Source organism: Armigeres subalbatus, chromosome 1 (genome assembly GCF_024139115.2).
Source record: "Armigeres subalbatus isolate Guangzhou_Male chromosome 1, GZ_Asu_2, whole genome shotgun sequence".
NCBI classification, from domain to species: domain Eukaryota; kingdom Metazoa; phylum Arthropoda; class Insecta; order Diptera; family Culicidae; genus Armigeres; species Armigeres subalbatus.
The window spans coordinates 21,822,377-21,846,174 of NC_085139.1; the positions used below are offsets into that span (position 1 = coordinate 21,822,377).

General features: G+C 42.3%; 1 protein-coding gene across 1 annotated transcript; it reads right to left on the minus strand.

Annotated features, from left to right (window-relative positions):
• Window positions 1-359: 359 nt before the first annotated feature.
• Window positions 360-23,037, minus strand: LOC134206016 (uncharacterized). The gene is made up of 2 exons (XM_062681704.1): window positions 22,990-23,037; window positions 360-1,298 (listed from the first exon to the last, which is right to left on the minus strand). The coding sequence occupies exons 1-2, from the start codon at window positions 23,035-23,037 to the stop codon at window positions 360-362; spliced, it is 987 nt and encodes a 328-aa protein (XP_062537688.1).
• Between the last annotated feature and the right edge of the window lie 761 nt (window positions 23,038-23,798).

Consider the following 23,798-nt stretch of genomic DNA (forward strand, 5'->3'; position numbering starts at 1 on the left):
AATATCCGCAAATGCACCGGACACTTGCTCAAAAAATGGGTAACGTGTTGACCGACTGGGCGTTATGGATTTCATGTAGTACAATTTGGTAGTTGCAAAAAATCGGGCACGACTATCCAACTAAAGCTAAACTAAAGCTAAGCTAGGCTAAGCTAGCAAGGCTAAAGCTAGGCTGGGCTAAGCTAAAGCTAAGCTAGCTAAACTAAGGCTAAGCTAAGCTAAAGCTAAGCTAAAGAGCTCTGAGCTAAAACTAAGCTAAAGCTAAGCTAAAGCTAAAAACTAAGGCTGGCTAAAGCTGTGGCTGAGCTGGGAGCTGGTGGGTGGGGAAAAGCTAAGCTAAACAGGGGTAAAGCTGGGGGCTAAACTAAACAGTGGTGGAACAGTGGGGGCTGAGGAACAGGAACAGGCTGAGTGGGGTGAGGCTGGGTGGGGCTGAACAGGGCTGGGAGGCTGGAGGCTGGTGGGGTGAGCTGGAGGCTGAACAGGAGTGGAGGTGGGGCTGGGGCTGAACAGGGAGTGGGTGGGAACAGGTGGGGAACAGGGCTGGGGCTGGGCTGGAGGTGGGGTGGGAACAGGGGGTGGGAGTGGGGGAACAGACAGGCAGGGAACAGGGGTGGGGTGGGAACAGGTGGAGGGGTGGGAGTGGTGGAGTGGTGAACAGGAGTGGGGCTGGGGCTGAACAGGGAGGAACAGTGGGAGTGGAACAGGGCTGGGAACAGTGGGGGCTGGGGTGGGGGCTGGGGGCTGGGTGGGGTTTGAGGTGGGAACAGGGCTGGGGTGGGTGGGGAACAGGTGGGTGGGAGCTGGAACAGGAACAGGCTGGTGGGTGAACAGGGTGGGAACAGAGTGGAACAGGTGGGGAGGTGGGTGGGGTGGGGTGGAACAGGAACAGACAGGGCTGGAACAGGGGCTGGGGTGGAGTGGGGTGGGAACAGAGAACAGGGTGGGGTGAGGCTGGAACAGGCTGGTGAGGGCTGAGGCTGAGAACAGGTGGAGTGGGCAGGTGGAACAGGGGTGGGCTGAGGCTGAGGTGGGGTGGGCTGGGCTGAACAGGGAGGGTGGGGCTGGTGGGAACAGGGTGGGGCTGGGGGAGAACAGGGTGAACAGGGGTGGAACAGGGGACAGGTGGGTGTGAACAGGTGGGAACAGGGTGGAACAGGGTGGGGTGGGGTGGAACAGAACAGGCAGGGGTGAACAGGTGGAGTGGTGGGTGGGAACAGAGGTGGGGAACAGGGGGTGGGAACAGGTGGAACAGGGGGAACTGGGAACAGGTGGAACAGGAACAGGCGGGTGGGGCTCTGAACAGGGGTGAGCTGGAACAGCTGGGCAGGCTAACAGAACTAAACTGGGCTGGGGCTGGTGGGGTGGAACAGGGCACTTCGCTTCTAACAACACTGGACTTACTGGCTAGCTTCAGACTACTAACTAAGCTGGGGTGGCTAAAAACTAAGCTAAAAGCTAAACTAAAGCTAGCTAAACTAGCTAAGCTAACTAAACTAAACTAAGCTAAGCTAAAAGCTTCGCTAAACTTCGCTAAACTAAAAGCTTAAGCTAAGCTAAACTAGCTAAAGCTAAGCTAAAGCTAAGCTAAAGCTAAGCTAAAGCTAAGCTAAAGCTAAGCTAAAGCTAAGCTAAAGCTAAGCTAAAGCTAAGCTAAAGCTAAGCTAAAGCTAAGCTAAAGCTAAGCTAAAGCTAAGCTAAAGTGATGCCAACCTATGCATTGTGGAAAAAGTAACTTTTCTCCAATTAACTCCGAACTATTTTTACTCGCCACTAAAAGAACGATTAACATTACATTACTCCACAATTATCTGCATACATATTTACAAATCCTTATCCCTGTCAGCCAACAATAGCAAAACTTTTTCCTCACGGCTTCAAGAGGCAGAACCATTTTAACAAGCTTACGCCTGAACCGGGAGGCTCGTTTTGTGGCTTCAAGTTCTTTCCGGATTTCCCAGAATCTCACATATGCAAGAGTGTCTCTCAATTTATAAACTTTTTCGTTCATGCAAACTTTGCTTGCAGTAAGACAGACCCGCTTGACGATGCGACGGATGACGGTGATGATGATGATGATGATGATGATGATGATGATGATGATGATGATGATGATGATGATAGTGGTGGTGTCCCCAAAAAAAACTCAAGAGTCTTCAGACCGTTACGCTATGGTGACAACCGAGACTACTTGGAAAATAAAGGTCGAAAGATGAATTTGCAAGCTAGTTTACATAAAAACGCCTTGTAGAATCGTACGCACGGTTCGGGAACGATGGAACCGATGCGACCGGGCGTTTTCGGAAGCAAGGCGTGTGCTGCGGCTAAACTTGAACCTGTAAAACTTGTTCATGGTGGTGGTGGGAAAAAATTCAAATGGGAAATCTGAGAAAATTCGAGGCGACGAGTATGTGACTGAAACTTTTCATAAGCAGTCGTAGTGAGTTTCGGATTAAGGTGAGGGAACGTGATATTTGAGATTGTGAAGAATTGTTGAATTCGTTCGATTAATTAACCTACGGTGCTTTATTTTGGGATGACAAGTACATCATAAGGATGAGTACTTTGAGTACTACAATACCTCTTTTCCAATATCTCACATCGCACATCGCATGCCCAAGAACCTGGAAAAGTTTTGATTTTCATGTACAGCATTTTTTTCGTCACCATCATGGTGCACCGTGGTGGTACCTCGAAAAGCAGTGACGACAGCAGCTCTAATGATGGTACGAGGTGGAATGCATACCCTGAGAGAAGAGAAAAAAACTTTGTTTGCTTTTCCGAGGGATGCATCTGGTGCAAATTTGCTACTAGTTCCGGATCATAGAGAAGCGCCTTTTTTGTGTGCGCTACACTCCAGGGGTAGAGACACCGATCAGTTTTGTTACATTAGCACATCAGCAAAAGCGTGAATGGGGAAATAACTTCTATTCAGGAGAAAAAGTTGTTTTCCGTAGCAACAATTTTTTTCCAGAATTGTTTGATTTCATTTGGTTTTGAGAAGTTTTTAGAATTTGTTACATAACTCATAGTATGCAATTAACATAATGACGTAACTGATGCATACTTTAGATCAATGTTTTTGTTTCACAGAGATGGTAATAAATATTTCAATTTGCAGGGTAGATCAAGCACTCTTGCATCAGTTCGATAGAAAAATGCTTACCTACAGTATCCATTGTTGGCGGTTTTTCCCTAGTTCATGGACCGCATAGAACCTCCTGACCTGTCATTATCAGAACTTTTTTTTCCTGTTGGAGTGCGTCACTGCGATATTGGGCATAGGTTCATAGGCTTTTAAATTGGCCTTTGCAATTATTTATTAAGCGTCAAAAATTGAAAAACTTTGTGAGATTTAATGCGTTTAAGAAAAATAGCTGCACACTTCAAATTCGAAATTTGACGATTCCCGAGAATCCAACAGGCGGGATCTTGGCAAGAATTTAGACGAATCTCGGTAATTTTTGTTACCGAATTTCGGTAAAGTTATGACGAAATTACGGTAAAAGAATTACCGAATTTCGGAAAAAAAATTACCGAGATCTCCGATATTTACCGAGCTGTTGGAATCTCGGCGAAATTTTGGCTGAGGTCGGCAAAATAGTTTAAGTGTGTGTGAGTAATTCTAAAAAAACTCTAAATTATGAAGTTTCACTTTATTTCAGAAGGTTTTAATCTACAACAGCGGTTTTCAGCCTGGGGTACATGTACCCCTGGGGGTACCTTCGCCATACCCAGGGGGTACCTCGGACAAAAATGCGTAATGGCGGACGTGTTACAGTTTGGTTCAAAACTTGCTGATACATTTTTGATTATTTTTATTCTCAAACATTATATTGTTCATAATTTGCATGACGATTAGTAAAGCAAAGACTTCTGAATCCAGCCCACCCCAACCACCACATGAAGGGATGGCACAGTGTATGGGACAAAAGATGAAAAGGTCAAATGTAGAATGCATTAAAAAATTTGCCATATTGAATAATATGGTAAGAATATGCTTCTGAACTAAAATCTTGAGTCTGAAGGTTTGGAAAGCTACATTTCAGAGACATGAAGCCTTTCTCCGAAAAGCTCAGTAGCATCGTTGCAAGTAGCTAGAAAGTCCCTTTTCAAGAGGCTCGGAAGCCTCCTTTCAAGAGGCTCGGAAGCCTCCTTTCAAGAGGCTCGGAAGCCTCCTTTCAAGAGGCTCGGAAGCCTCCTTTCAAGAGGCTCGGAAGCCTCCTTTCAAGAGGCTCGGAAGCCTCCTTTCAAGAGAGCCGGAAGCCTCCTTTCAAGAGGCTCAGGAAGCCTCCTTTCAAGAGGCTCAGAAGCCTCCTTTCAAGAGGCTCAGAAGCCTCCTTTCAAGAGAGCTCAGAAGCCTCCTTTCAAGAGGCTCAGAGCCTCCTTTCAAGAGGCTCAGAAGCCTCCTTTCAAGAGGCCTCAGCCTCCTTTCAAGAGGCCTCAGAGCCTCCTTTCAAGAGGCTCAAGCCTCCTTTCAAGAGGCTCAGAAGCCTCCTTTCAAGAGGCTCAAGCCTCCTTTCAAGAGGCCTCAAGCCTCCTTTCAAGAGGCTCCAGCCTCCTTTCAAGAGGCCCGGAAGCCTCCTTTCAAGAGGCTCAAGCCTCCTTTCAAGAGGCTCCAAGCCTCCTTTCAAGAGGCCTGGAAGCCTTCTTTCAAGAGGCTCAGAGCCTCCTTTCAAGAGGCTCCAGCCTCCTTTCAAGAGGCTCAGAGCCTCCTTTCAAGAGGCTCAGGCCTCCTTTCAAGAGGCTCAGAAGCCTCCTTTCAAGAGGCTCAGAGCCTCCTTTCAAGAGGCTCAGAGCCTCCTTTCAAGAGGCTCGAGCCTCCTTTCAAGAGGCTCAGAAGCATCCTTCAAGAGACTCTGGAAGCCTCCTTTCAAGAGGCTCAGGCCTCCCTTTCAAGAGGCTCAGGCCTTCTTTCAAGAGGCCTGGAAGCCTCCTTTCAAGAGGCCTCAGAGCCTCCTTTCAAGAGGCTCAGAGCCTCCTTTCAAGAGGCTCAGGAAGCCTCCTTTCAAGAGGCTCAGAGCCTCCTTTCAAGAGGCTCAGCCTCCTTTCAAGAGGCTCAGAGCCTCCTTTCAAGAGGCCTCAGAAGCCTCCTTTCAAGAGGCCTCAGAGCCTCCTTTCAAGAGGCTCAGAGCCTCCTTTCAAGAGGCTCAGAAGCCTCCTTCAAGAGGCTCAGAAGCCTCCTTTCAAGAGGCTCAGAGCCTCCTTTCAAGAGGCTCCAGCCTCCTTTCAAGAGGCTCAGAAGCCTCCTTTCAAGAGGCTCAGGCCTCCTTTCAAGAGGCTCAGAGCCTCCTTTCAAGAGGCTCAGGAAGCCTCCTTTCAAGAGGCTCAGAAGCCTCCTTTCAAGAGGCTCAAGCCTCCTTTCAAGAGGCTCAGGCCTCCTTTCAAGAGGCCTGGAAGCCTTCTTTCAAGAGGCTCGGAAGCCTCCTTTCAAGAGGCTCGGAAGCCTCCTTTCAAGAGGCCTCAGGCATCCTTTCAAGAGGCTCAGGAAGCCTCCTTTCAAGAGGCTCAGGCCTCCTTCAAGAGGCCTCGAAGCCTCCTTTCAAGAGGCTCAGGCCTCCTTTCAAGAGGCTCAGAGCCTCCTTTCAAGAGGCTCAGAGCCTCCTTTCAAGAGGCCTCAAGCCTCCTTTCAAAGAGGCTCAGAGCCTCCTTTCAAGAGGCTCAGAAGCCTCCTTTCAAGAGGCTCAGCCTCCTTTCAAGAGGCTCAAGCCTCCTTTCAAGAGGCTCAAGCCTCCTTTCAAGAGGCTCAGAAGCCTCCTTTCAAGAGGCTCAGAGCCTCCTTTCAAGAGGCTCAGAAGCCTCCTTTCAAGAGCTCAGAAGCCTCCTTTCAAGAGGCCTGAAGCCTCCTTTCAAGAGGCTCAGCCTCCTTTCAAGAGGCCCGGAAGCCTCCTTTCAAGAGGCTCAGAAGCCTCCTTTCAAGAGGCCTCAAGCCTCCTTTCAAGAGGCTCAGAAGCCTCCTTTCAAGAGGCTCAGAAGCCTCCTTTCAAGAGGCCTGGAAGCCTCCTTCAAGAGGCTCAAGCCTCCTTTCAAGAGGCTCAGAAGCCTCCTTTCAAGAGGCTCAGAAGCCTCCTTTCAAGAGGCCTCAAGCCTCCTTTCAAGAGGCCTGGAAGCCTCCTTTCAAGAGGCTCAAGCCTCCTTCAAGAGGCTCAGAAGCCTCCTTCAAGAGGCTCAGCCTCCTTTCAAGAGGCCCGGAAGCCTCCTTTCAAGAGGCTCAAGCCTCCTGTCAAGAGGCTCAGAAGCCTCCTGTCAAGAGGCTCAGAAGCCTCCTGTCAAGAGGCTCAGAGCCTCCTGTCAAGAGGCTCAGGAAGCCTCCTGTCAAGAGGCTCAGAAGCCTCCTGTCAAGAGGCTCAGAAGCCTCCTGTCAAGAGGCTCAGCCTCCTGTCAAGAGGCTCAGAAGCCTCCTGTCAAGAGGCTCAGCCTCCTGTCAAGAGGCTCAAGCCTCCTGTCAAGAAGGCTCCAGAGCCTCCTGTCAAGAGAGCTCAGAAGCCTCCTGTCAAGAGGCTCAGAAGCCTCCTGTCAAGAGGCTCAGAGCCTCCTGTCAAGAGGCTCAAGCCTCCTGTCAAGAGGCCTCGAAAGCCTCCTGTCAAGAGGCTCAGCCTCCTGTCAAGAGGCTCAGAAGCCTCCTGTCAAGAGGCTCAGAAGCCTCCTGTCAAGAGGCTCAGCCTCCTGTCAAGAGGCTCAAGCCTCCTTTCAAGAGGCTCAGAAGCCTCCTTTCAAGAGGCTCGAGCCTCCTTTCAAGAGGCTCAGGCCTCCTTTCAAGAGGCTCAGAAGCCTCCTTTCAAGAGGCTCAGGCCTCCTTTCAAGAGGCTCAGAAGCCTCCTTTCAAGAGGCCTGGAAGCCTCCTTTCAAGAGGCCTCAGAAGCCTCCTTTCAAGAGGCTCAGAAGCCTCCTTTCAAGAGGCTCAGCCTCCTCCTTTCAAGAGGCTCAGGCCTCCTTTCAAGAGAGCTCAGAAGCCTCCTTTCAAGAGCTCAGAAGCCTCCCTTTCAAGAGGCTCAGAAGCCTCCTTTCAAGAGGCTCAGAGCCTCCTTTCAAGAGGCTCAGGCCTCCTTTCAAGAGGCTCAGAAGCCTCCTTTCAAGAGGCCTGAGCCTCCTTTCAAGAGGCTCAGAAGCCTCCTTTCAAGAGGCCTCAGAGCCTCCTTTCAAGAGGCCTCAGGCCTCCTTTCAAGAGGCTCAGGCCTCCTTTCAAGAGGCTCAGAAGCCTCCTTTCAAGAGGCTCCAGAGCCTCCTTTCAAGAGGCTCAGAAGCCTCCTTTCAAGAGGCTCAGAAGCCTCCCTTTCAAGAGGCTCAGAGCCTCCTTTCAAGAGGCTCTGGAAGCCTCCTTTCAAGAGGCCTCAGAGCCTCCTTTCAAGAGGCTCAGAAGCCTCCTTTCAAGAGGCTCAGAAGCCTCCTTTCAAGAGGCTCAGCCTCCTTTCAAGAGGCTCAGAAGCCTCCTTTCAAGAGGCCTGGAAGCCTCCTTTCAAGAGGCTCAGAGCCTCCTTTCAAGAGGCCTCAGAAGCCTCCCTTTCAAGAGGCCTGAAGCCTCCTTTCAAGAGCCTCCTTTCAGAGGCTCAGAGCCTCCTTTCAAGGCTCAGGCCTCCTTTCAAGAGGCTCAGAGCCTCCTTTCAAGAGGCTCAGAAGCCTCCTTTCAAGAGGCCTGGAAGCCTCCTTTCAAGAGGCCTGGAAGCCTCCTTTCAAGAGGCCTCAAGCCTCCTTTCAAGAGGCCTCGGAAGCCTCCTTTCAAGAGGCTCAGAGCCTCCTTTCAAGAGGCTCAGCCCTCCTTTCAAGAGGCCTCAAGCCTCCTTTCAAGAGGCTCAGGCCTCCTTTCAAGAGGCCTCAAGCCTCCTTTCAAGAGGCTCAGGAAGCCTCCTTTCAAGAGGCCTCAGAAGCCTCCTTTCAAGAGGCTCAAGCCTCCTTTCAAGAGCTCAGAGCCTCCTTTCAAGAGGCTCAGGCCTCCTTTCAAGAGGCTCAGAAGCCTCCTTTCAAGAGGCTCAGCCCTCCTTTCAAGAGGCCTGGAAGCCTCCTTTCAAGAGGCTCAGAAGCCTCCTTTCAAGAGGCTCGAAGCCTCCTTCAAGAGGCTCAGAGCCTCCTTTCAAGAGGCTCAGAAGCCTCCTTTCAAGAGCTCAGAAGCCTCCTTTCAAGAGGCTCGGAAGCCTCCTTTCAAGAGGCCTCAAGCCTCCTTTCAAGAGGCTCAGAAGCCTCCTTTAAAGAGGCTCAGAAGCCTCCTTTCAAGAAAAGGCTCAGAAGCCTCCTTTCAAAAGAGCTCAGAAGCCTCCTTTCAAGAGGCTCAGAAGCCTCCTTTCAAGAGGCTCAAGCCTCCTTCAAGAGGCCTGAAGCCTCCTTCAAGAGGCTCAGAGCCTCCTTTCAAGAGGCTCAGAAGCCTCCTTTCAAGAGGCTCAGAAGCCTCCTTTCAAGAGGCTCAGAAGCCTCCTTTCAAGAGGCTCGAAGCCTCCTTTCAAGAGGCTCTGGAAGCCTCCTTCAAGAGGCTCAAGCCTCCTTTCAAGAGGCGCGGAAGCCTCCTTTCAAGAGGCTCGGATGCCTCCTTTCAAGAGGCTCGGAAGCCTCCTTTCAAGAGGCTCGGAAGCCTCCTTTCAAGAGGCTTGGAAGCCTCCTTTCAAGTTTTTTACACCTGTTTTGTTAAACTTTCTTTAATTATTTCTCGCGCTTAGTTTCATAGGGGCGTAACTGTATTGATCGATTTCTTTTCGTCGATGTTTTCTTTTTATTATCGTAGTGAATTTCGCTAGTTTGTCAAAGATTTAATGGTTTGGTGTGATAAAGGATGAATGTATCTAGCACCAGAATCAATAATCACGGTTGTAGCTTTTGAAACAATTGAGTTATTAACAAAATTTAAAATCGATTAAGAGAAATCGATGAATACAGTTACGCCCCTTGGAAACTAAGTGCGAGAATTGATTCTTCTTGTTAGGATTTCAGAAAGCCACAGAAATAATATATTTACATAGCAACAATCCAAATAGAATGTAGCCATTGTCTAGTTCCATGGATCAACCCAATTCCTGGTTATTCCACCGTCCGATGTCCGTCCAGAAGATCAGAAGATCCGAAACGTTCGAAACGAAATTCCGCGGAATTTCGCGGAATTTGAGAATGGCGAAATATGATTTCTTGATTTCATTTCGTTAATTTACATAAATTTCACCATCAAAAACTAGCTTTTACTGAAATTTAACGGAATTCTGGGGACTTTTAATTTTACTTGTTTAAACTAATATTATACCTCAAATTTTTGTGTGACGTACTTTAAGGATCTTCCATAAGCACCGTTGAAGAGTTAAGCGAGCAAGGCTCTAAGGAAAACAAAATGTGCAACATTTCACATCCAAACTACAATTTGAGCCTCACCGAAAGTAAGTATAACTTTTTTTACAGGATTGACTCATATGTGATATGGCATCAAACCACTACACAAATCCGATTTTTTTAAATGAATTTTTGTGGTACTTCTCAGTACTGCACTAGGGGAACAGACGGCTTTGGCAGGTTTTGTTCTATTATTGGCAGTGCGGTTTTTGTCGACCAAATTTTATGAAATTTGGCCACAATATTCTTTGATATGCAAAGAATGTTTGGGCAAAATTTGAGCATAATCCGTCATAAAAAACCCCCCTGCCAATAATAGAACAAAACCTGCCAAAGCCGTCATTACCCCTACTACAATTACACTTTTCGAACGACGGAAAGATACAGACGACACAACGCCGGTGGCGAATCATACACAAAGCTCTTCTCATCGTCCAACTTTTCTTGAGCCTTAATCGACGTACATCACGGAGAAGAGAGATTTAAATAACATGGCAAATCTTGGCAAATCATATCTCGCGGTTAGTTTCATAAGGGCGTAACTGCATTGATCGATTTCTCTTTATCAATTCTTTCTTTCGTTGATAACGCAAAAGATTCAAAGCAACAACCATGATTGTTGCTTCGCAAACCAGATGCAATCATCCTCTACCACCTCAAACTATAAAATCTATGGCAAACTGTCAGTTACGCCCCTACAATCTCAAGTGCGAGATATACAAAATTCAGATGGTTAGCCACTTCTGATGTGGATCAGTCGATGATCGGATTCGCTATCGAACCTTTGATAGCTCGTTCGCTGATACATTTTGCTCATCTATAGGACGATATCACAGACAAACAGACATAACACTCGTCAAATTTCCATCGTTCGCTGATTTACTGGTCAAGTCAAATAATCATTAGTTGGCCAATCGATCACTCGTGGCACGCGCATCGGATTTGCTCGAGTTTGACGTTTGCTCACTAGGTTCGTGATTTGCCCAACTAACTGAAATCAACAGACGTCGTTAGTGTTTAAACGACGATGAATTTGATGAGTGAATGTTCAATGTGTTATGTCTATTTGTCTGTGACGATATGCAGTATGCTTTAGCATAATCAAATAATTTTAAGGTGAAATGAGGGTTATAACCAGGGTTTGCAGAAATCGCTCTCAATAGATAACGATCAACGATAAAAGAGAGGCAATCACTGTTTCGAATAATAACAAGCCATGATAACAAATTTATCAAACTTGTATACAAGTGCGAAAAAAACAGAATCGGATAGGCAGTCCCCACAGAAAAATGGTGATTCTCGCTTTGTTTTCGCTCCTTTCGTGTTGGTAACTGCACAGCTGTGTAGAACAGGTTGAAATGCATCATCAGAGCCAGTGCTCCCCGGATTTGGAGCTTTCTAAAAGAAATTTATCATGGGGTATAGTCTCCCGAATCAGTTTTCTATCATGAAAGCTTGTGTAAAAAGTCTCTCGCGGTATGCTACATATCGTATATGTATACAGAGATGATAAGTGAGAGACTTGTTCTTTCTCTTTAGGATTCAATCCCTGGTTATAACAGAATTATATCCGGTAAGTGCTCAGAGAAGAATTACAAACTGATATAAAACCAATCATATTTGTGGGTATATGCTTCACGATAAATTCCTTTGAAACCGCTAACATAACCTGCATCTTCTGTTACTAAAACTCTATTTATTACATAACAATTAGGCAATACACATATTTAAATACATTTATGTCCCCCTCTCCCCTCGGTGTTTTTTCCCAAAAATAATATTTTGAGGGGGCAACAAAAAAATCGGGTAATTTTGAGGATTTTCAAAGCATTCTTTAATAAATCCGAAGAGTTTTTTTGATTTTTTTCGTTTTAATTGTTTGTTATTATCCCCCGCTCCTTTCACCCACTCTCGACCTTTTGGAGACCAGTAGGATATAATTTGAATTAAATATTTGTAACAGCCTTATTTGACTTCAAAGAAATTAACTTAAATTATTGCGTACATAAGAAATTCAACAAAAATTCCGAGGAGGAAATTTAAAATTTCGTTTTGTTTCGAAAAATTTCGAATTGAATAGACCTTAATTTCGTATCGTTTCGCGGTTTCGAAAATAAATCTATATTTCGTTTTGTTTCAAATCAACATAGACATTTTAAATTTCATCTGGAAGAAGTGTATTATCACATACCCTTATGCTGAGTAACAAAGGATTGTGGTGACCAATTTTGATGGATCTGATTGGACACCGGAGTTCCTCCAGAAGATCCGAAACGTCCGTAAAAGTTGTCTTTCTATTATCGTACTCTGAGCAAGAAACGAACGAATGTCGCGACCCGTTCCCATTTACCAAAGTGACTATCGGAGGTCTTCCGGAAGATACGGAACATTGATGAAAGTGGTTAAATGATGTAACATATACTAGAAGAGCCAATTTTTAAAAATACATTTCCTTGCCATTGTCATGACCTATTCTCACGGATGTGAGTAGCAACCAAAGGTCCTCCGGAAGATTCGTATCATATGTAAGATTCATCAATAGGGCAGATCACATTTCAAAACTGTTCGAAAATTCCAACTCTCATATGTCTATTAGCATCATTTTGATAATTTAGGAGTCCTGGCAAAATTTCAAGCAATTCGGTGGCCATTTAGGGGTAGCGCGAAGTCAATTTATGTTTATATGCATTTTGTATGGGGAAAACTTAAAATTTATTCTAATCCTCCTCTAACTCTTAAATCGTGATGAATTCAAATAAACATCCCCAACCTCCATTTTTGGGATCAATTTGAGCTCGACCAGTGGTTAACTCATTAATTTTGATTTATATTTCCACTGCTACGTTAAGGCTAATTACACCGCTTTAGCCATTTATCCCATAGTTACACTGTCATTAGAACCGTTCAATCCACTCATAACTAATGTGTGATCCGGAGGTCTCATTTATATGGATTCCAAAAAGGGAGGTTGGGGATGTTAATTTGAATTCATCACGATTTGACAGTTGTAGGGAGACTTGAATAAATTTTATGTTTTTCCCATACAAATTTCCATATAAACATAAATTGACTTCGCGCCACCCTTAAATGGCCACCGAATTGCCTGAAATTTTGCCAGAACTCCTATATTATCAAAATGATGCTAATAGATATATGGGAGTTGGAATTTTCGAACATTTTTGAAATGTGGTCTGCCCTATTGATCAATCTTACATATGATACGAATCTTCCGGAGGACCTTTGGTTGCTACTCACATCCGTGAGAATAGGTCATGACAATGACAAGGAAATATATTTTAAAAAATTGGCTCTTCTAGTATATGTTACATCATTTAACCACTTTCATCAATGGGAGTTTGAATTTTCTAACATTTTGAAATTTGAACTGCCCTGATCAATTCATATAACCCACCTTAGAAGAACACGTTTCTTACATTAAACTTTTTATGTTCCTACTTTTAGTAACAAATGATCGTAACCAATTCTCATAGGTTGGATACTGTAGGTCTTCAGGTACATTCAGATCATCCGTAAAAGGGGACAATTCCTGAAACTTATTATAGTCTTCCTATTAACGTATCCTGAGTAACGCATGATCGTCGTAACCTATTCCCAGGAATGCGAGTAGCCACCAATGAAGCTCCGCAATATAAAAAAAACCCAGATTAATCCACCTAGCGGCGATGATGCCTTTCTCGTGCATCGTAAAATGTACTGAAAAAATCACATAGGAAAGGTCAAAAAAGCACTTTAGGGGGATAGATCGCATATTTTCTATCATTTTGCATGTTTTTGCATTAATTACTATGCATTTCCACCATTTTTGAAAAAAAAATTTTTTTCGATTTTGAAATTTTTTTTTCCTTGGGAAAAAACAATGATTTTTCAATAATTCCGAAATGCAATGTCCGATCAGGCCAATTTTCAATAGCAAACAATGGGACCGCATTCCCCGTCGAATGCAACTTGTTGCGAGTAAATCGGGTAATGCTAAGTTCCAAAAAGTGTGTCTACAAATTTTGTACACATACACACATACACACACACACATACATACATACACACAAACAGACATCACCTCAATTCGTCGAGCTGAGTCGATTGGTATATAACACTATGGGTCTCCGAGCCTTCTATCAAAAGTTTGGTTTTGGAGTGAAATTATAGCCTTTACGTATACTTAGTATACGAGAAAGGCAAAACTATAATCAAAGTCAATTAATAGAAAATTAAGGTGACACTAATTTTTCAGAAAAAAATGTTTACTGGAAATTGAATATGTTGGGACCTATTTTCATGAACCTCCATGAGTCGGTATTCAAGATCAAGGGACAATCGACTCATGGAAATATCGTGATGTGGAGTGGAAAACTCTTGGAATGCCGTTTGAAAGTAGTAACTCAGAAAATAATTTCAAATATTGCATAATTTGCTTCCATGAGTCAATATCGAATCATAGATCATCGACTCATGGAAGTTTGACTGAAAATAAAAATTACTTTGGTTGAATCTTGGCAACTTTTGTTCAAAAATTTCTTGCAAGATAAAGGAGCATGAAAAATAAAATCCTATTATTTTTATTTTTTATTAACAGAATGGCAGCAAAAGAGGTTCAACTATGATCAAGTTGGACAAAGGTTCAACCACATTTATTTACTAAGGTTTGAAAAATATTTCATGACATATATTCAATACTGCGGACATCTTCTTTGACATTACATCCCCCACTGAGACGTTGCCACCTCGCAGCTAAGTGTTTATGAAGCACTTCCACAGTTGTTAACTGCTTCTGGTTTCTATGCCAAGTTACCATTTTTGCATTCGTATATTATGAAAGGTATTAAGAGCATTATAAAACAACTTTCTTGAGATGAACAATGAGTGAAATAACAAACAGTTTACAAAATATCGTGCTCTAGTAGGATGAGTGTCATGTATTGACCAATTCGGAGGAACTTTGGGAGGACATCCATATTATGCTCACTCTAGTCTATGTGTATGGATCCCGAGAGGGCCTTTACTGGCTATTCAAGTCCATAAGTAAGCGTCACGACAATAATGTCTTGCTCAGAGTGCGATAATAATTTTATTTTTACTAAACCGCGCTCTTCTGGGTCGAGTTTCGTTAATTGGCAACTTTCGGCAACCACAATCATTTTTTACTCAGCGTTCGAAAATGGAAAGGCTTTTTTTTTAAATCTGATCTCATCTAAGATAAGTTTCATGAATTGACCCCTTTTATGGACGTTCTGGATCCTCCAGAGGGAAACCGGACCGTGGAATAACCAGAAATAGTAATGATCTATTGAAATAGACAATGGCTACATTCCAAAATTACCTTTGAAAGAATCTATGTTCCTTTACAACCGATTCCTGAGAATCAGAATGACCAAAATCTGTTCATAGCGACATCCGCAGAATCTATACCTTCTATTTGGTTCCACAAGATTGATAATCGCTGAGAATCGGATGAACTTTTGGTAGCGAATTCAAGTTGTAGTCCGCTAATGCACAATGTGTCACTTATTTTTGTTGTAGCGTTCCTAGAGGTCGCTGATAGCTGATTACCACCACTCAAAAATTTTCGTTTCCAAAAGTTGGGAAAATTTCAAAACCCTATAGGTATTATTTGGTTACAAAACTGCAACGTTTTTAAATCATCTGTGGGGTCTTTTTTGGCCCACAGAGGAATTGCACTAGGAAGCCCACAGGATTGCACGAGAAAGGCATACTCACTGCTAGGTGGATTATTCTGGGTTTTGTATATAAAAAAAAGGTTTTTTCTTATGAAAGTTCGCCTTTCTAAGACTCCCTCCTTTTTTCAAAGTTACGTAATCTTTACTTTCAACAAACATCAATTGAATGTTGTTAGTTCTTTTAGGTTCTTATTTGTGTTAACATAAGTATGCTTAGAATACATGACTGGAAAATTACGTACTCTTGCCTCATCAGATGCACACTCTTACCCCCCGGTGGGATAAGAATGCGTTTTTCAGGTATCTTACAATAAGGGTTCTACTAAAAAGTTTTTCAATACTTTAATTTTTTTTTCCGCTGGGTAACATATAGGAAGAATATTCACCCAACCGGCGGTTGTTAGATTTTCTAACAATTCTGTATAACAATCCACCAACACCTGTATAAGAACTGGGCATATACGAAATTGCTAGAATCTTATACAAGTATTGAGCATGCATGAGCATGAGCATGATTGACCGCCCACGGTTGCTACTCCGTTACTGCCAGGTCAGCTGTAATTACACAGAGAACCAACAGATGAAGTTTGGGACTAACATCATCTTCAATGTGTAAGAACTGGTGACCCAAAAATAAGCAATACCAGCGCCGGCCGTGTCCGAATGCAGGTCAATTAAGGAATGGGTAGGAAAATGTTGACATGATACTCGCTTTGATAGAAGCCGACGAGTCATCTGCACTTCCACGAGAAATCACTGGGATGTTGGATATATGGGGTAGGTATTGTGGCAGGGTTCGTTTTGGTAAACGGTATGCCGTGTACAGCGTGTAGTTTGATTAATTCACCGACAGAACTAAGCAGAACAAAATTGTCGATGACCAACCGATCTCTCTGCTAACCGCACAAAGCAGAACACTATTTTCGATGACCGGCCGATCGTTCTGCTTACTGACGCGAATTGCATCTTCACTTTCTAATTAAATTACTCATCCGCATAAAGCAGAACAACATTTCGATGATCGGGCGATCGTTCTGCTAACCGCACAAAGCAGAACAAATTATGTCATGACCGGCTGATCGTTATGCCTACTAAATAAATCACGACTGTACGTGTCCTCTGAATGTTGAACATTTGTCTTTCAAGCAACAAACAAACATGATCTTCTTTTTCCACTACATTCCGACAGAAAATTTGATATTCCTAAATAAACGTCTCTGAGGCATGTTTCCAAGCACAGCATTGCGATTAATAAAATCTATTTACATATCGCCTCTAATAAAAAAAAAAAAAAAAGAATGACACTTAGTCGAAAGTACATTTCGTCGAAGGGACATTTAGTCGAATGGACATTTGGTCGAATGGAAATTTAGTCAAATGGACATTTAGTCGAATGGACATTTGGTCGAATGGACATTTGGTCGAATGGACATTTGGTCGAATGGACATTTAGTCGAAAGGACATTAAGTCGAATGTTGAAAGTGTTTAGTCGGTAATAGGTAATTAGTTAAATAGATAATTCTTCAACGGATTTTTGTTCAAATTTTTTTTTCAAAAATTTTTGTTCAAATAATCCTTAAAATATATGGATGTTTCATGTTTATAAGCCAAGTTACCATTTCTGCATTCGTACATCATGAGGCTAACACGATGATACTTTTATGGCCAATTTCCAATCCGAAAATTGCCTAGACCGGCACCGGGAATCGAACCCAGCCACCCTCAGCATGGTCTTGCTTTGTAGTCGCGCGTCTTACCGCACGACTAAGGAGGGCCTGGTGGATTATAGAAAAATTGAAAATCTACAGAAATAGTAAAACATTATGTACTGATGGTGAAATACCCTCTATTCTATTTTTCAACACATGGTAAAAAAATAATGATTTGAATGTTATTTTGCCAATACTTCATCGTAGTCGGCTTTGGAACATTTAGTCTAATGACATTTGGTCAAATGACATCTCGTCGAAAGGGCGCTTAGTCGAATGGAAATGGTTTTCTTATTCTTTTAATTGAATTTCTTTATTTCACTCAATATATATATTAGAGTGGGGCGCAGTTGTATGGAAAAACGTAAACTTCGTCCGACCAAGTGAGATCAAGGTTTTTCTAAATCGTTTTGGGACCCCAATCAACTGTGCAAAATATGGGCTCGATTGGTTGCAACCTCGCATGCCGCATCGCGTTTTAAATTTACATGGAGATTAGTATGGGAAAACATACTTTTTTACATTTTTGCTCTTAGCGGCTTCAATTTATCATCAATCACGTGACTCAATACGTTAGCATATAGTCTGGAAGATGCTGAAAGACTTTGCCGAAGAAGGTACGTAGCTGGAACGTCTAAAAAAAATGTTATTACGATTCGAAAATTGATTGTGTAAACCATATGCAAGAAATCAATGTTTCTGCCAGCACTACCGGACAACCTATGGTTCTCGAAGGGCAAAACCCATCTTCCTTCTCGTCGGATTTATTCTTTGTTAAATAATTCCGGATATCTCCCATTAGCTCTAAAGCCCTATAAGATCAATTATTTTGAAATAACACTCAATTAAATTATTGGTCTACGTAGTACGGCAGTGCTGGGAGAATAAACGATTTTTTGCATATGGTTTGAACACTCAATGTTCTAAGCGTCTTCCTAAACTTTTTTCGTGGACGTTCCAGCAACGTGCCTTCTTCAGCAAAGTTTTTCGGCATCCTTTGGGTTATACTTTAACGCAATGTGCCACTTGGTTTACGATGAACTGAAGCCTTCAGTAGTAGAAATGCAAAAATATACGTTCTCCCATACTAATTTCCATACAAACTTCAATTGCGATGCGGAAAGCGAGGAAGCAACCAATCGGTCCCAAATTCTGCAGAGTTGTTCAGGACCCAGAATGGCTTATATATATATATATATATATATATATATATATATATATATATATATATATATATACAATAATTAGTTCAAAATAACATTTTCTTTCAACCATAATTCGTAAATTATTGGCCGAAAATTTAGTTCCGAACATATCGTCATATGACCTAATCTATTCGATGTCATATCTAATGACGAAACATCATTCGACTGAATTTCTTTTGTCCAGGTGGAATAGATTCATCGTAGTCGGTTAGAGGGGTTCGCCAAAGTCAATACCCAGTAGGGAATATTCTCGGGATATTCACCGTTTTCGTATTATTTATTCTTTTTATGAACCCATCATTCTTTGGACAATATCGAAGCAATAATTATGTGACTTTCAGAAACACCACAATAAATAATTTATGTTTCAATTGTTATTTACTGAAGTTCTGTTCTTTAAAATTACCATTCGACGGAACGTCATTAGATTAAATGTACCAAGATTTTTAATTCGAAATTCGCAATTGACCAAGCGTCATTCGTCAATGTACGAAGATTCTTCAATCTAAAATCTAATTTCGACTAAATGTCCATTCGACCAAATGTCCATTCGACGTAGTGTTGTTTCGACCAATTGTCCTGCGCGTCTAGTGGAGTAAAAATCATTTTCGGCCAAATGTCCCCTCGACCAAATGCCCACTCGACGCAATGTCCCTTCGACCAAATGTCACTCGACCAAACGTCACTCGACGAAATGTCCTTCCACAAAATGGTATAGATTCAAGAATTAGCTATGTCTAAAATGCATTTTCTACTAACAAAATGGAAAGCGAGGAAGATAGTTGAAAAAAGAGTTATATTTGAAATAGGCTATGAGAAGGAAGATTTGAAGATAGTTAAATAGAAGGCAAGCAAAGGCCAGAATAAATATATACACCCGATTCCTCCCTTACTCCCTCCTTACAAATCCGTGTAAAACCAGAATCGGGTGTATTGTGATCTAGGGTTGAAAGTCTCTCTGAAAGAACTTCCGTTGGTATTCAAACAGAACTCCATTCGGAATTCGGATAAAAATCCGTTCAAAATTCGGACAGAACTCAATTCGAAGTTCGAATAGAAATATCCATTCAAAATTTCATAAGAGCTCCGTTCGAAATTCCAGACACAATTCCAATCAGAATTCGAACAGTACTGCATTCGAAAACCGAACAGAAATCCATTAGAAATTAGAAAAAAAAAAAACATTTAAAATTCAAACAGAAGTAAATTCGGAATTCAAAAACAATTTCATTCGTAATGCTTAAGGAATTCCATTCGGAATCCAAACAGTATTCCATTCCGATTTCAAAAAAAAAACTCTATTCGAATTCCGAAATTCGGACATAATTCCATACGAAAATCGAATAGAATCCCATTCGGAACTCAAACAGAACTCTATACGGAATTCGAATAGAATCCAATTTGATAAGCGAAACGATTTTTTTTTTATTTTTTAAACTCATACAGAATACCATAGAGTTGCTTCGAGTTTGATATTCTGAATTATTTGTCTGCTATTTCATCATAGAATTGCTTATAAACTAAAAAAGTCAGTCGCTCAAAGTGAACGATTGTTCATTCGAATTTGGACTAAAATGGCTACTTAGGCCTACACTACCATTTCTTCAGCTCGAAGATTTGCATTGCTCCCAGCTCCCACAATGATGATAGCAATAAGTACAGTTAGAAAAGAAGAAGAATCTAAAACAATTGGTTAGACCTCACCGAATTCAGTCCGTGTATGATGATTATCTTCAAGAACCATTGAAAAGGATAAAAATGTGCCTTCGTCCGCTGCATCGAAACATCATAGATATCCATCCAGTTTAGCAAATCCTTCCTCGAAGTCTTGAACACATTAGCCGAATAGGAATCACGTTCCTGGTATCTGATTCCCAGGGATGAGGGTGGCGTATAATACAGTGTATAAGTTACGTTCAATTTTCAAATCAACAGCTCGAGTTACGTTCAATTTTCAAATCAACAGCTTGAGTTCTCCATACATATCTCAATTTTTCAATCATTGAAAACACGAAAAATTGACAATAAAAAAAAAACACATCTATTTTCTAGCTCAGCACACTACGATCGTTATGGGCACCCTAATTTTATTGACAAATAAAATCTGCTAGAATCTTATACAAGTATTGTACAAGAATCTAACAATTTTGTAAGCTTTTCTTACAATATTTCCCCTGTCATAAGACGAGTTTAAACAATCCCATTGAATTCCACCACTTAATTGTATCCTGACAGATACGTATTTCGACCTCAACAGTAAGGCCGTCTTCAGTGTCTTGTACTTGACTCGACTCGAAGTCGAGTCAAGTACAAGACACTGAAGACGGCCTTACTGTTGAGGTCGAAATACGTATCTGTCAGGATACAATTAAGTGGTGGAATTCAATGGGATTGTTTAAACTCGTCTTATGACAGGTGAAAACATTCCACTAAAAAGCTCAAAATAATTTTCTTACAATATTTGTTTGATAGTTTACATTTTTTGTATAAGAATCTAACAATTTCGCATATACCCAGTTCTTATACAGGTTTTGGTAGATTCTTATACAGAATTGTTAGAAAATCTAACAACCACCGGTTGGGTGTACCAATCATCGACATTGATTGGATATTCAGAAACGTGCTTCATAAGGGTCACATGTTCAATTGAAAAATAAGTGCGTACTCTTGCCCCACTCTACTCTACATGTTATTCCGTTTTCATAAGTACTACAGCGTTTGCGATGTCAACTGCACCCAAAACGCCTCCCGACAACGTCTGTACTGTCAGTAAATTTACACTCAGTAATGGGATTTCTAATGTAATGTTACTTGACACTGCCTATTTAAAAATCGTTTTATGATTACAAGTAACTAAAGACTTTCAGTTCAGCTTTGTTAAACTAGGAAGGCCTAAAACGTCTTCGTTTCCTTGTTCTAAAGGTAAATAATCGTAATATTGCTGATGAAGGAAGGTCTATAATACCTTCGGTGACTCCGGAGTAGTAATCGAATTACCCCCCTTCCCTGTGAGACCCTATTTCGTCCATACTGCCTCAACGGGAAGGGAACTAAGATAGGATATCAAATTTTGTTTTTATTTGTCCTGCTGTCTCTTGATTGTGCCTCTACACTGCGGTAGGTGCCGCGTTGCTCTAATTTCAATTAGCTCTTAATCAGCGATAACTAACCGGCTTAGTTCGGCGACACGGAGGAAAGGTAGGAGCTGGACAGGATGACGAAGGTACGTCCGGGTGTTCAGCCTGCGCTGTCGAACGCTGTTCAATGTGATTGGTCTGGAACACCGGCCACTACGGAGGAATTGGACCAAAAAATATCGGCTGGTGCTGACGAAGCAGCAGTACCGTGGAAGTAGAAAAGACGCTTTGCAACATGATTTGATTAGAGAGAAGATTCATCTTCGTTGGAACTTGTTTCAATGATGGGAAAGTTTTCACGAACCTCGCGAGAATTGATGATGTCTATTTAGATGAAATTCAATTTGTGCCAAGAAAATTAAAACATCCGTCAGTTCATGCCCGGTTTAGTGGAAATCTGTTCGTTTCGACACCAAATTAAACTTTCTGGGGGCTGCAACATTTTCGTATAAACTAACAAACTCAAATAGTGACTTGTTGTCAAGCAACACTCGCAGAGCAAACAATTCAATTTAAAATTTCCTGGATTTGATGTTTTCCTGGTGATGCGTGTGTGTTATCAAAACTAACCACAGCTATCAAAATAAATGCGACTGCACTTTGACGAAACTTATTTACTCCGTATGAGCAAGACGGAAGCCCGGTGCAATTTAAACGCTGTTTAATTGTGCATCGTAGCAGATCACCATTACTGGCAGTAATTGTTCGATGCACTTATGTTGCACATAGGGTGGTTGGTCACTACATGAGCTACGGTGAATTCAATTGAGATATATTTTTGTAATAATTATTTATTTTAAATAAATTTGGTTTTCATCCTGTAGATGTACCGAAATACAATGCCATAAAGGCACGTAAAGTACTCGGTGAAATTCCTGCAGGAATTATATCTCAATAGGCCATTTTTTTGTTCGGGTGAACCATTGCGTCCATTACATTGAACTTTTGTAGTTCTCCCGAGTCCTTTTTTAGTGCATGTCATGTCATGTCATTGCTATCAAGAAGAAATGAAGCAGTCATTTTTTACTCAAATATTAATCAAACTCAATGTACGGCTTCTTTAAATCAAGTTATTGCTATTTATATCCTTCAAGAAATGGCTTACACCGACTTCCAGAGGCGCGCTCCATGATCAATTTCTGCTTCAACAAAAAGGTCATTTTCCTTATGAGGTTCGTATTTGTTTTTGCTTAGAGATTGCATTTGAAATTTGAGAATCTCAAGTGTTTGCCTATTTAGTTCCAACAATGAGCCTTTACCCTGCCCTATTTCCACGCCATCATCATCGCATTCTCCGTCAGTGGAGGGCTCAACCGTGCCGGCATTTGCTTCCCAGAGTCTCGTATTAGTTCCAACGAGCACATTGTTACGGATCATCCTCAAAACTAAACTATACTAAAAAAGCTATACAAAACTAAGCTAAACTAAACCCATTGAAGTGCTAAGCCATTTGCTAAGAAGTGCACTTTGACTTGGCGTAGCATTTTACTGCCCCGTCTAAGCTGCATATCAGACCACATAGGAAAAGTAAGTAACCAAGAGTGATATTGACGTTCTACCGGGTTACTGCGATGCAGAGGAATCCGATGAGCATGCGGTGACATGACGATGATGAAGTGAAATATGAAACCGCATTTTTGCACAACGCCATGTTTTTTTTATCAACACCTGATGTGATTCCCATTGGGATCCAGAAATGTCAGAGGGGACAAGCAAGCCCGTTGTGCGAGATATGGATGACACCCACCTGAATTTTTGCGTTTGTTATGAATACCAAGATAATCTTTTTAAATTGTTTCAAAACGATTATAAAACTCAAAGTTTGCAGCTCCAATCTTTTGTTATTTCCTCCGGTTCGGGAAAACCTCCATCTCTTGAGCAGGAATCTGCTTGACTTTGCGGTGGTATCCCCCCTGGGTGGTTGGCGTGCGGACCTACCCCCGTGACGAACTTGATTGGTTCCTCTGCGGTTTTTGAAGTTGGCATGTTATCTCTATTGTATTAAAGAAGGCAACCCGGTGTCGTGTCGTGTGCCTTCATCGTGTGGCTTTGGCTAGTGCGATAATTAAGCCATTAATCCCTAATTTCAATCAAGCTAATCGCATTAGGGTGACCGCATTCACAGCACTCAATGCGCAGTGTCATGTGCCGGCCCGAAAGGAGAAGAATGGCCGGAATCGTGGAGTACAGGTGTGGAGTTGTTTAATGCAGCATCGTGCCTATGCCTGTACGGGTCACTTACCGATAATTGGCCATGGAAGGATGAGCTTAGGAAGGTGACGATGGATACTGTAAGGATATGCTTTGTTTTTTTATGCTGTCGATCGTAGTTCTTGCCCAATATTAGAGGGAAGTAAAGTCTGTCCACATTAAATTTCTAACACTTTTGATGCAGTGCAGCTTGGAAACATGGTAGGTGTATCAATCGTCGCCATAGTCAAGCACAACTATGTATTTTACTTGTAGGTTGTGGTAATATGCCAAGCGAAAGGTATCCCTTCCTGCTCCTAAGCACAAATGTGAAAACCGCATTAAAAATTCGTGATAATCGCGACGTATGGAGTCCTCCTTAGCCGTGCGGTAAGACGCGCGGCTACAAAGCAAGACCATGCTGATGGTGACTGGGTTCGATTCCCGGTGCCGGTCTTAGGCGATTTTCGGATTGGAATTTGTTTCAACTTCCCTGGGCATAAAAGTACCATCGTGTTCGCCTCATGATATACGAATGCAAAAATGGTAACTTGACT

Excerpts from the sequence above, each read along its gene's own strand:
- LOC134206016 (XM_062681704.1), bottom strand. The coding sequence starts at position 23,037 with ATGCCAACTTCAAAAACCGCAGAGGAACCAATCAAGTTCGTCACGGGG. Across the intron at positions 1,299-22,989 it reads CAATCAAGTTCGTCACGGGG|AGCCCCACCCGCCTGTTCCT; the intron begins GTAGGTCCGCAC and ends ACCCCTGTTCAG.